The 12,351-nt window shown below is 46.3% G+C and overlaps 1 protein-coding gene across 1 annotated transcript in view; it reads left to right on the forward strand.

The window, feature by feature from the left end:
* The window catches only part of ADAM12 (ADAM metallopeptidase domain 12), a 346,240-nt gene that overhangs the window by 260,638 nt on the left and 73,251 nt on the right, over nt 1–12,351 (forward strand). The window contains exon 11 of the mRNA XM_090056735.1: nt 44–192. Coding sequence (XP_089912861.1) covers nt 44–192 — 149 coding nt within the window. The remainder of the gene's footprint in view (nt 1–43; nt 193–12,351) is intronic.

The raw sequence follows: 12,351 nt of genomic DNA on the forward strand, positions 1-12,351 counted from the left end.
AAGTATATTTTTTGTTTTTCTTTTGTTTTGCTTTGTTTTTGAGGATCATTCAGAGAACCCTCTCGGTGCAGCAGTAACCTTGGCTCATGAACTGGGCCACAATTTTGGAATGAATCATGATACCCTGGAGAGAGGCTGTAACTGTAAAGCATCTACTGATAAAGGTGGCTGCATCATGCACCCCTCTACTGGGTAAGCATCAGCATTAGTGGGCATTACCTGGTGGTGGAGAAATGATGGGGGTTTGGTCTCCAGAACCTTTGGAGCAAAATGTTTATACAGTCTATAGGCTACATAGGCTATATCTGGACCACAAGGAGCTTTGTGGCCTGGATCCAGTGGTGGGGTGAGTAATGGTGGGGCAAGCAGTGGCACAACTGTTAACACAGCCATCCCTTGTCCCCACAGCGCCAACACATGTCCCAACCAGGGCTCCATATCTGGGAGTTTGGCAGCAGGATCAACCCCTGAAATTCCAGACCCCTCTGGGAGCCCTGTGGGCTGAGTGAAAAGACCCCACAAGGCGTATCTGGCCCTGGGGCCTAATCTTTGACTCTGATCAGATTAAACACAGTGCAGGCATTTGCACTTTGTAACTCTGGTATCGTAAGGAGAATAATAATAAGGCCAGAATAAGGGCCATGGCAAAAATTAATATATAAGAAATAAAGAACCCTAGGAAATGAGGTGGTAGGCTCTCTGTAATGTCTGACTTGTGCAGATGCATGTGAAGGTTGCTGTGCCTTCATGCTGATTTACTGCCCTTTTGGATTGTAGCCATGCCAACAGGGAGCAAATCAGTAGGGCTGGGCAAAGCTTTGGTAGCCAATTTGATTCGGAGGAGATTTGGCCCAATTCAGGGATTGAATCTGAATCAAATCAGGAGACCAATTAAAAGATCCAAACTGATTCAAAGCATCCAAATTGATTTGGAAAAGATTCAGCAATTCAGCCATAGACTAAACAGGCAGCTAACAGAGCTGCCTCCAGCTGGTAAGTCTGTTGGGGTTGGGGGAGAGGGGAGGGAAAAAGCTTGAGGGGGGGAGGGATTGGAGCTGGGGCTGGGACAAGCCGCCAAACTGGGGCGGGGCATGGGACTCAGGGAGGGGGGTGGAGGGGCACAGAATGTGGGTGTGGCAGCAGTCAGAGCGGGGACTATGCCCTGCTGCCACTTGCCCAGCTGGGAGGGTGGGGGCGGGATGCGGGAGGAGGAAGAGGGCAAGCAGCAGCAGGGCATAGCCCCCACTCTGAGTGCTGCGGCACCCACATCCCATGCTCCCCCTTCCCACCTGGACAAATGGCAGCAGCGCCCACCTCCCCGCTCTGACTGGCAAATGGCAGCAGGGCAAAGTCCCCACCCCCAGCGCTGATGAGGGCATGGCAGTGTGGGCTATGCCATGCTGCCGCTTGCCCAGATGGTGCAGGAGAGGCATGCACAATGCGGGGGCAGCAGTGCTGGGAGCAAGTGCTGCTGCCGCTTGCTCCCTTTCACCCAGAGTGAGTTGTGCCCACGTCCCGCCTCCTCCTGCCCCAGCTGAGCAAGCAGCAGCAGGACATAGTCCTTGCTCCCAGCGCTGCCAGGCTCATGTCCTGCATCTCCTTGAGTAACACACCCCTCCACCCCGGCTGGGCAGCATGTCCCAGTCCCAGCCCCAATCTCTCCCTCCCCCATGCCTTTTCCCTCCCTACTCCCCCAACTCCAACAGATTTACCAGCTGGAGGCAGCTGTGTCAGCTGCCTGTTTAGTCTATGGCTGAATCTCCGAAGTGGCACCAAATCTTTCTGAGCTGATTGATCCAAATTGAATTGGGACAGTGATTTTGAATCTCTGAATTGAATCATTGTCCTCTGAATTGGCCGAATCCAAATCCAAAGTGAATACTTGCCACTTTTCACAGGCCTACAAATCAGGTCTGATAGGCTCAGCAGGACCAGATCTCTACTTGGAAGGAAGTCTTCCAAGAAGTAATACAGGGTGATCTAGGAGGCGATGCCAGTAACTCCATAAGTGACAGTCTTCTTTCTGAGTCAGTATAGAATCCTTCAGCATGGGCATTAGAAGGCCCTGTGTCGCTGCAGGTAAAACTACCAGCCTGATCTTTTAAGGTGATTATAGATGCATTATCACCTTCTGGAAGAGGTTTTAGACTTCTGGTCCAACTCATTAATTACAGTAAGCTCCTCTTTTTCTTCACATAGTGTTGAAAAATCAAATACATTGTGTCATGTGTACATATGTTCTGCTGCCTATATTATCTAGAGATGTCTGTTTGCATATTTCACTCTGCTGGGTCTTTGGAGATCTTTGCAACCTCTGATCTATGGTTTTACTCAGGGATTTGCTGTCTCTTGGGCCAGCGACTGCATGTTTCTAGAAAGGAGTTAGGCAGTCTTGAGGGGGAGAGGGAGTGTCGTACAAAAGAACTCCCTGCTGGTCAACGAAACAGCAGCTTTGGCATCATCTTCAAAGGCAAACTCTCATTATTGTTCAGGCCAGGAAAAATGGTGCTGGCCTCTGGCCAATCACAGCAATCCAGGGGACAAATAATGAAGAGAGATGTGCATCTTTGTTGGGGGAAATGAATGATATCTAAAGTTTGGAAAAGAAAAATAGCTTGGCTTTCCTGAAACAATAGGTAATAAGTAAGCCTGTCTGAAGCAGCTAGTATTCACTTTGGATTCAGATTCAGCCAATTCGGTGGAGAGTGATTCAATTTGGTGATTTGAATCTGTGTCCCAAATTGATTCAGCTGAATCTGATTCAGAAATGTGGCCGCTGTCGAATCGGCCGAATCTCCTAATCAAACAGGCCCCATCTCCTACCCGCTGTCCCAGCCCCAGCAATGGCTGCCCCGCCCAGCCCCACAGTCCCAGCACTTCAAAGGGAAAAAAATAAAAGTCCCGCACTCACTGGCTCCTGCCAGGCAGGGGGTGGTGGGGAGATCCTCGCTGCCCCCCACTGCCCTGTGCTTCATGGGGGGGCTCTGCCATGACTCCCCATCCCCCATCCACTCTCCCAGCCCCATCAAAGGATTCCCTGCCTGGCCCCAGCATCCCAGTGTTTTAAAAAAAACCAAAAAGCCCCACACTCACTGGCTCCGACCAGGCAGGGGGGCAATCCCCACTATCCCCTACTGCCCTACACTGTATAGGGAGGCTCCTCCATGAGCCCCCAGAGGCCCTGACAGCTGCTGCAGCAGTTAATGATTGCATGGCTGCTTCTTTTCTTAAAGTGCCAGGACACTGGTGCTGGGCAGGGAAGCCATTGACAGGACTGAGCGAGCGGGTGGGGGTCGGGAGTGCTCAGGGGGGCTGGCGGAACAGGCAGGAGATGTGGCCTAGTGGGGGTCCCCCCATGGTCCCCTCCCTGCTCCTCCAGCCTCTCACCCTGCCCCCTACTTACCGGCACAGAGTCCCAGTCCAACTCCCTATGGCAGCAAGTGGAGACTACCTGAATCTCTTTTGAATCTTTTCCAAATTGATTCGGAGGCTTCAGATCAATTCAGACCTTTTTACTGTTCTCCTGATTCAATTCAGATTTGGAGATTTGGACGTTGAATCAGGCCAAATCTCCTCCAAATCAAATTGGCAACCAAAGCCTCACACAGCCCTAGTAATAAATATCCTTGTGGCACTGCAACACCTCACAGCTATTACGTATACTAAGAAAACAGACTGGAATTAGAAACAGGATTATGGGGAGTCATAATGTGATTGGTAACTCCTAATTCCATGTAAGCAGTGGGTGGACAGATCTGAGATTTCAGTGCCCAAATGATATATGCAAGTTTTCAAACATCTGTGAAGCATGCTGCCCCCACTTGCAGCAGTGTTCACCAGACAGGCTGTTAAAATGGAAACTTCATGAAGTTTTTCCAAACTATGTCAGGGAACCATGAAGGTAGAACAGCACAGACAGTATTGCCATGCATAGAAAACCCTGTATTTCTGGGCAGGTTCTACTATCTTCTGCCTTTCTTATGATTTTCATGAGCTCAGCTCCATTTACTGCTAGGGTTTTACTGGTATTAGCTCATGCTCAGGCAGTGATGGTTTGTCCAATAGAGTTACATGCCCCATTAGCATTCCACTGACTTTTCCACTGCTCCACATCCAGCCCTTGGCTTTCCCAAGAATGGATCTCTGAGCTATGAAGGGGTTTCCTTGGGGACTGGTTAGGAGGAATAGTGTGAGAGAGATGCAGCAATTTCCTTCCATGCTGGGAATTGCAGGGAAATTATTAGGATTAAAGTAAATCAGTAATGTAGTATTTTTTCTGATTATATGATGTATTGAAAGGAGACAGCACTGGATTAAGGAGAACTGGTTTTTGAATAATTTTGGTAAGACCATGTAGTAATCTTCAGACAATTTTTTTTAATATTCAAAAGAAAGCTTTTGGTGGGGAGGTTTCTAATGCCCAGCCCTGCCTTCTTTCTAGGCTGAGTTGTTGCACATGGACTTGTTCAGGAAACACTAAACTATATTTTTGTACAATCCTGCCTCATTCATGAAATGAGAGAATTGTCACCAGTGTAAAAAAAAAATCTAACCACTACTCAAGTTTCTGGATGCGATTCGTCTATTGTTCAAAGTACAAGCTGTGTCCCTGCTCATCATTGTCCTTGAGCTTTCCTTATTTTCATGTATTGGTAGTTTTATGCACCTATTCTCTAAAATACAGTGTTTAGGTTGTCTTCCTTCTTCCTTGTCATTTGATGTAAATTCTTTTGGTCCAGGGAAGAGGAGGATGATTTTTGCCCTTTAATGTAGGTTATAATCCTAGAATACCAAAAATTCTTAGGCTGCCTGCTCCCAAATATTAAACAACCAGTTTTAAATATCAGTACCCAATATTAAATAGGCTCAGATTTGTTTAGACCTGTGATTCTCAACCAAGGTACTGCAATACCGTACAGTGCCACAAGGTTCTTTCAGAGGTGCCATGGAGTGTCATACAACATTAGCACTGTTACATGTACAAGCATGATTCACAAGGCGAAATTCCAGAAATTTCAAATAGGAATCCTTTGAATTAAAAACATTCTGATCTGTTGTAGTCTTTCTTAGCTCTTTGCAACAGAAGAATTGCCCTATTATTTTTCTGTAGTCAAAAAGGGAGTGAAAAATTAAGAGCTGACATTTTCTGAGAGATGTCTTGAGTCTATCAAGGGGCGCCTTAAATCTAAAAAGATTGAGAACAACTGGTTTAGACTGACAAATGGAGAAGAGCAAGACTATTAAAACTATGACAGTTTCCTCTTTTAATGTATCCAGCATCCTCCCAGGATGTGCAGTGTTGACACTGCTTACCTCAAGAGAAGAGTCTCTTTAGACAACACGTAGCTTGCAGTGATGTGACAATGAGCCAGAAAATGGAATAGGCGGAGGAAAGGAGGCTCTGAGCCACTTCCTTGCTTTTGTAGTCCCAAGGCCATCCAGGGTCATTGTGACCCTTCTGGTATACCTAAGCCATCCACCAGCTGAGGATCATCATCCCCTATTCTTCATCTTTGCTCTGAGTAGCTGGCCCAGTGGTTTTTAAAAACAGCATTCTGATTTCTAAGTCAAATGTAATTAAACCTTGTATATACACTAGCTCTGGATAACCAACTCCATTGTGAGTTAGAAGTTTTTAAAAGTCTTTTTAGATTTAAGGGAAATAAGAAGAAAAGCAAATAGGAATCAGAACGTATGCAATGTTACACAGTCTCAGGATTCAAAGCTGTCTGCCTTCTTTCAGCCCATGATGGCAGGATGTGTTAACTAATATTTCCCACAAGGTAGTTTACATAGAATTTCTGCCATTACCTGCCTGTAATGCTGCTGTCTTCTTTTCAGTACCTATACAGGAAACATGTCACAGTATTTTTTTTTCTGTCTAAACTTCAGGCAACTAGTTTTTCAAACTTTTTTCTGGAATTTAGAGGTATGACTGTGCCTGTCTGGTCTCGAACATCCAGTCACGTGCCGCACAGCCCTGGATGCTCAGGGGTGTTCACCTGTCTGTCCCTGCTATCCCACTGAGTGAATGTCTCTCTCTCAAATAGTTTCTCCCACAATCTTGCCTGCCATGACTTTGTATCTTATTCCAGTGGTGGGGTGTCTGACTGCTGGGGTTCTCTCAAGTATGGGACAGCTGGATGACCTCGCCCTTACACCCCGCCTTGATGGGTTCACGATGTCCTTCGGCCGGTTTCTCCGACTGTTGGGGCTCTGCAGATGCTCACTGGGGATGGTTGTATCAGCCTGCGGGGCCTAACCCTACCTCTGCCCACAGTGCCTTACTACTGCCTGGCCTCCCAGGGGATAGTAACCTCTCCTGGTCTTAAGCAACACATGGTCCCTAGATACTTTGCACTACAACCCCTCCAAAGTTGGGAAACAAAAGGAACGTTATCAACAACAAAGAAAATATGAAGATGTGCACAGAAAGGGGAAGGTGCACATCTATTTGCCCTCTTGCCCTCTATACTCATGTCTAGTTCAACAATGCCAGGCCTCAGTTGCCCAAGATCCCTAGACAGCCATAAACTGGGACCTGGCTAGATTGCCAGATCCAACGCCCTCCTCCTCACTCTTCAACCTGCCTGTGGGCTCACTGGACCAGTGGTGGCCCTTCTCTGAACACCTCCCACATGTCCCTCATTGGGGGTGCTCTATGCCACTGGGGCCCATCTTCTGCAGCCCCTCATGCTGCTGATGCCCTTTGTCCCCCACCAGGGGCGTCTCCTCAAGCCCACTGCAGCCTGCGACGATCCCACCAGGTCTGGCATCCTGGTGGCTGCTGCTCCCTCTGGCTCCCTGGTAGTAGCCCCTGGCGTCACCCTCCTTCCGTTCTTTCCGGTCTATAGGGCTGGGTCCCTGGTCTAAGCAAGGGACGATGGCTTCCTCGCTTCCTGTGCTACCGCTGGCAGTGTTGTTCCTGTGGCTGACTTCGCTGCATTCCCCCATGTTGGGAGAGGCAGCTTCCCACCCCTTTTCCCCTCGTAGTGGCTCTGGGAGGGACCTCCCTGTTAAGGTCCCTGCAGGTCTCTCCCCCCGCTTTCTTGTCAGCAGCTCTTTTTATATCCACTGGCCAGCTCCTGCCACCGGCGTCATCCGCTGGCCGCAGCTGTATAAAGGCACAGCTAACGAGCCGCTCAGGTCCCGCCTCCATTTTCAGCTTCGCCACGGATGCTGCTACAGGCAAGAAGTTTTTTGTTTCTTTCCTTTTACTTTTGCCTTCCCCGGCCGGTTCCTGACCTCAGGGTTCCCCCTGGCTCCTCAGGGTCTGCCCCTCTGGTTCTCCTCGTGACAATGAGTATAAAAATATGGGGAAAAAACTTTTAAGGAAACAGAACAGTTAGCAAATGACTCGTCCAATGTTGCAGTGTAAATACAGGCTTATCATTGTGGATACTTCTGCTGGCTAAAGTGGGATTACTGATTATCTTCAAGTCGGCAGTGCTTTGCTGAACTGTTTTGCAATGAACTAAACAGAATTCGTTTGAAAAGTGAATCTCAGGTACACTTTAATGCCATGACTTTGAAACCTCTTTTCTGATTTCTACCAAGCTTCATAGGCAAACTTTATCCTAGGAAAATATGTGGCATTCAAAAATCCAAGGAGACTAGTTTCTTTTGTAGGTGATTATTGATATAAAAGGAAAGTTTTAACATCAGGCTCATAGCCTTAGGATTTATTTTCAAGCATAACTATGAAGCAGCTGCTGCCTGTCTGTAATAAGCATTCAAAGATATATGCCAGAAGTCAAACAATATTTTGTCAATCTAAAATTACCAGTCTGAATATTTACCAAAATACTTAATCTATGGGACTAATCCTGTGAGTACAGTTACTGTCTTGCATTGAAGTGTTTTTAGGCTTGGAGGCTAAGTGTTTGATGAGTAAGGGAATGCTAGATGAATGTTTCCTAGCTGGAAAATATTCTTGGAACATAAGAAACATTGGAAGAAGGAGGATCTCAAGAAACCTGAGTCTATTCCATTACATGCATTCTCTTCTTGTTTTGTGTCCTTTAATTTCTGTAAGTTAAATAAGGTGTCACAACAGAAGGAAAAATCTGTTAGGCTGAAGCAAAGCATAAAGAAGTAACAGCCCCAAAAGAAATAGTTACTCAACAGCTATAGCGAATAGGAAAAATGTGGCTGTACCCGCCTGGCTTCGAACATCCAGTGACACGCTACGTGTTCCCGGATGTTTGGGGTTGTCTGCCTGTCTGTTCCTGTGGTCCCGCCAAGTCGGCGTCTTGGACCCGGATAGTCTCTCCCCAATCTTGCCTGCCACAACTTCGATCTTATCCTGGTGGTGGGGTTTGACTATTGGCATCTCTCACACATAGGACCACTGGACGGTGAGGCTCCACCTCCCTTCTACCTCGCCCTTACACCCCACCTTGTTGACTCCTGTGATCTTCGGCCAAGCCCCTCTGATAGTTGAGGCTTCACGCCCTTTTCCTAGTAGGCTATAGGATAGTCAGGCCAAAGGCCCACTTCGTCCCCTTTCCCCTCACAGCCAACTGGCCCTGCCCATGGCTGTAAATTACCTGGGCTCCTCACCCAGCAATCCCTCCAAAAGTGCACAATGGAAAAAACACCAAAAAGAATATCACCAATGAAGAAATACCAGATACCAAGGCATGGCCTTCGCCCCCTTTTCTCCTGCTCCTACAGACTGCCCTACTCCAATCAACTGCGGCCCCTAAGACCCTTGACAAGCCTAGACTGGATCTTAGTCAGCCTGTTGTCTTCCACATCCTCCCCTTCATTCTTTACTGAGCCTGAGGATTCACTGTACCCCCGGTGATCCCCCTCGGCACGTCTCCTGGCAAGGGGCTCTATGTGGCTAGTGCCCGTCTTCTGTCGCCCTTCCCACTGACTGTGACCTTCAGCCTCCACCTGGGGTACCTCCTTGAGGCTGTCTGAGCCTTCTACGGTCCCACCTGATCTGGCATTCTGGCTTCTCCTGACTCTTCTGACCCTATGCGGACAACTCTGCGTCTCAAACCTCTCCTGCTCTCTTCTGTCTCCGGGTCTCTGCTCAGCACTCTCACCCCCTGCATTGCTGCCGGCGGCATTCTCCTCATAAAGGGTCTTGATCTCTCTTCCTGTGCTGCAGGATGCAAACCCCCATGCTCCTCCCCTCCGCAGGGACTCTGGGAGAGATTCCCCTTCTGGTGTTCCAGCTGGTCTCTCCCCTTCTTCCTTGCCCACGACTCCTTTTATCTTCCCCGGCCGGCTCCTGCAGCTGATGTTATCAGCTGGCCACAACTATATAAAGACACGGCTAACGAGCCACTCGGGTCCTGCCACCATTTCCAGCTTCGCCGCGGTTCCAGCTAGAGGTAAGAGTTTTTCTTTTTGCTTCTTTTTTTTTCTTTTCCTTCTCTAACCATCTCCTGCTCCCATGGTTCCCCCCTGGCTCCTCGGGGTTTTCCCCCTTGTTTCTCCCCATGACAGTGGCCTAGAATAGGAAGGCTCCTACAGTTTAACTTTGGAGTCACTAATAGTTCTGTAATGAAGGAAATTGGGGGGGGAGTTCACTTAAAAGTGATTTCATTAATTATTGTCATCTTCTTTAAATGTTTGTATTTTAATCTTTGAAGAGGCTAACGTTAAAACCTCATCTCAGAAATTACTTCTTGGTGGAAGCAGTCTCCTGAGATCAGTGCAGAATTTAAACTCTGTTGGATCTATCCATTAATGAGCTTCCCACGGATTTTAGTCTTAAAAAGTACTGAGAAGACACGTACCCGTTTTGTATAAACAAGAAATGCTTTAAAGACTTGCACACACTTAGCCAAGTATTATTTGTGTAATATTCAGTATCAAATTACAGATAAAAAGTACAAAGTGATCACCTGGCACTTCAGCTGCTCCTGAAATTCAAATATGTTCTAAAAAAAACCCCACAAAGACCAATACCAAAGTTGGGATTTTTATGATAGCTAAACTGTATCAACTAAAATGGATTTATTATGAAGAGCATTAAAGTGATGTTATAGTCAGGAAAGTCCAGAAAATATCAGGAGGCAGTATTTTTTTCAGGCAATATCTTTTATTGGGCCAACTGTGTGGTTGGCATAGACTTTAGACAACATATTTTCTGTTTTTAATTAGACAACACATTTTCTTTTTTTAAATTTGCATTTTAACAATACTGGTCAGGTTTCTTTTGCTCCTTTTAGTTATAGTTTTTTTTCCTGCTCCAGGGATTCAGATTAGAGAGCTGGGTTCTCTTGAAGACAATAGTGAGTTAGAACCAAACAGATAAAACAAACAGTGGAAGCCACTTTGTAACCCAAATTCATTCTAAATTCCCGCTGAAGCTGATACTGTATTAAACCTAGTAAAATAGATATCAGCTTGGAAAGGGAAGGCTTCTATGACTCATGTTCCTTAATGCATCTGGGTGATGAGTCCAGTTCTAGCATATTCATGTTCAAGAAGGTGAGGAAATTGCAGGCTAAATTCTTGTTAAATTTTGTGCGAGTGTACAACGGCTTGTTTCTCTGCTCCATTATAATTTTACCATATGAAATGAGTGACAGAATTATGCTTAGTAACATTAGTGCAAACCCAGAGTAAGCCAGTGGCATTGCTTTCAATCAATATCAGTGTAATGCAAAGAAGAATTTGGCTCAACATGGAGGGCAAAAGGATACTGGCAGTTTGTCTAATCAGTATCGTTGGAAATGTAACTTTTATATACGCTTCCATTAGCATTGTGCAAACTGCTTTCACTAGAGTTTGAAACTAGTTTGTATGTGAATGGTAGAACAGCTTGTTTCTCTGCCCCATTGTACTTTTGCCACATAAAATGAGTGGCAAGTTTCTCCAAAGCAGTTTGCTATTTGGAACACTTGTTTTCCAAGTCAGCCCCAACAGGCACAAAATTGAACCTGCTCATTCAGTTTGCTGTCATCATATGAACTCAGATCTTTGAGGTTTCAAACAGCCCATCTCTTTGTGCTTGCTGAGTAGCAGTCTCTTATTATCACTCACATGTAGGGAATTTACACAGTAACTATTTATTTGAGATGAGTATACTATAAATATGTCCTTTTTCAATAGCAGACAGTTCTCTTTTGTACCTTGTTATCTATCCTTTTTGAAATTCAGGTGTTAATGATAGAAGAAGAGCTGGCTAATGAAAGCCAGCTTTAGCAATCACATCCATATGTGAGGTCTATTATAATCTTTTTTTTTCAGTAGGGTTCCAATGACCTGCTGATTTGCTATAAAGGAAAGCTCCTTTCACTCTTATCTCATAGAAATGCATTGCTCTCGCCAGGATCATGAAAAAAAATCGTGTTGCGAAATCATATCATCATAAAAAGTCAAAGATACTTGGAATTGTTATGCAAAAGCTCCCAGGGCCAAGCCTTTAATTTTGATGTTTTTTAGTTTGATGCAGCAGAATTATCTTTCTGGTAACATAGAAGGGGGAGATCTAAAAAGTGCCTGACTTGAGTATGCACTCCTGTCCTTTTGGTGCCTTGCTGTGGAGGAGAGAAAGTTCTACCTTAAATGTTGCCCTCCATACCATGCCCTCTTTGCTTTCTCTTCTATCCATTTAATTTAATCTAATTTCAAGATCAAATATCCTTAAGTTATGGTTGAGGTTGAAGTAGAAGTTTTCCACTTTCAAAGAAGGTTGGCATGCAGAGCAAGCTGCCAACTTCAGCAAACCCTGCTAAACCCACTCTTCTTTTCCATGGAGAGTGTAGGTGGAAGCTGAAAACCATTTTGTACCCAGTGGGCACATCTTCACAAGACACTTTACTGCACAGTAGACCAATTTTACTGTGTAGCAGCATCACTGTCTACACATGCAGACACTTACTGCACAGTAAATTGGTCTACTCCATGGTTAACTTGCTACCTGCAAGTGCTGGTCAGGGCATGGGGCTGAGAAACAGCTGTGGGGGTGAGGTGAAGCCTGGAGCTGGCTGGGATCTGCCTCAGATGGGGACAGGTCCCATCTAGCCATGGGGAAGCCACACAGGACATAGAGCTTGTCCCCATGTGAATGTGGTGGGAGAGCTCTACAGCAGCAACTGTCCCACCCTGTGTACATCAGGACACCTCCCAATGTGTATGGAGCCAGAAGACAGCCATCTCCTGGCCCTGTGCTCCCTGCCAGCCCCTGGTCTAGCACCCAAGGGGAGCCTGGAGCTCCTCCTGGCTGCTGCAGGGAGACAGAGAAGGGTGGGAGCACACGTTTAGACGTGTTCCCCAGTAGGCTTACTGAACAGTATTTTTTTCTGTGCAGTAAGCCTTCTTTGTATGCATGCCCAGTCAGTACCTACCCTGTATGATGGTAGCAGGAGGAGGAGGGAGTGAGAA

Source organism: Crocodylus siamensis, chromosome 7 (assembly GCF_052110815.1).
Source record: "Crocodylus siamensis isolate JL-2025a chromosome 7, ASM5211081v1, whole genome shotgun sequence".
NCBI lineage: Eukaryota > Metazoa > Chordata > Crocodylia > Crocodylidae > Crocodylus > Crocodylus siamensis.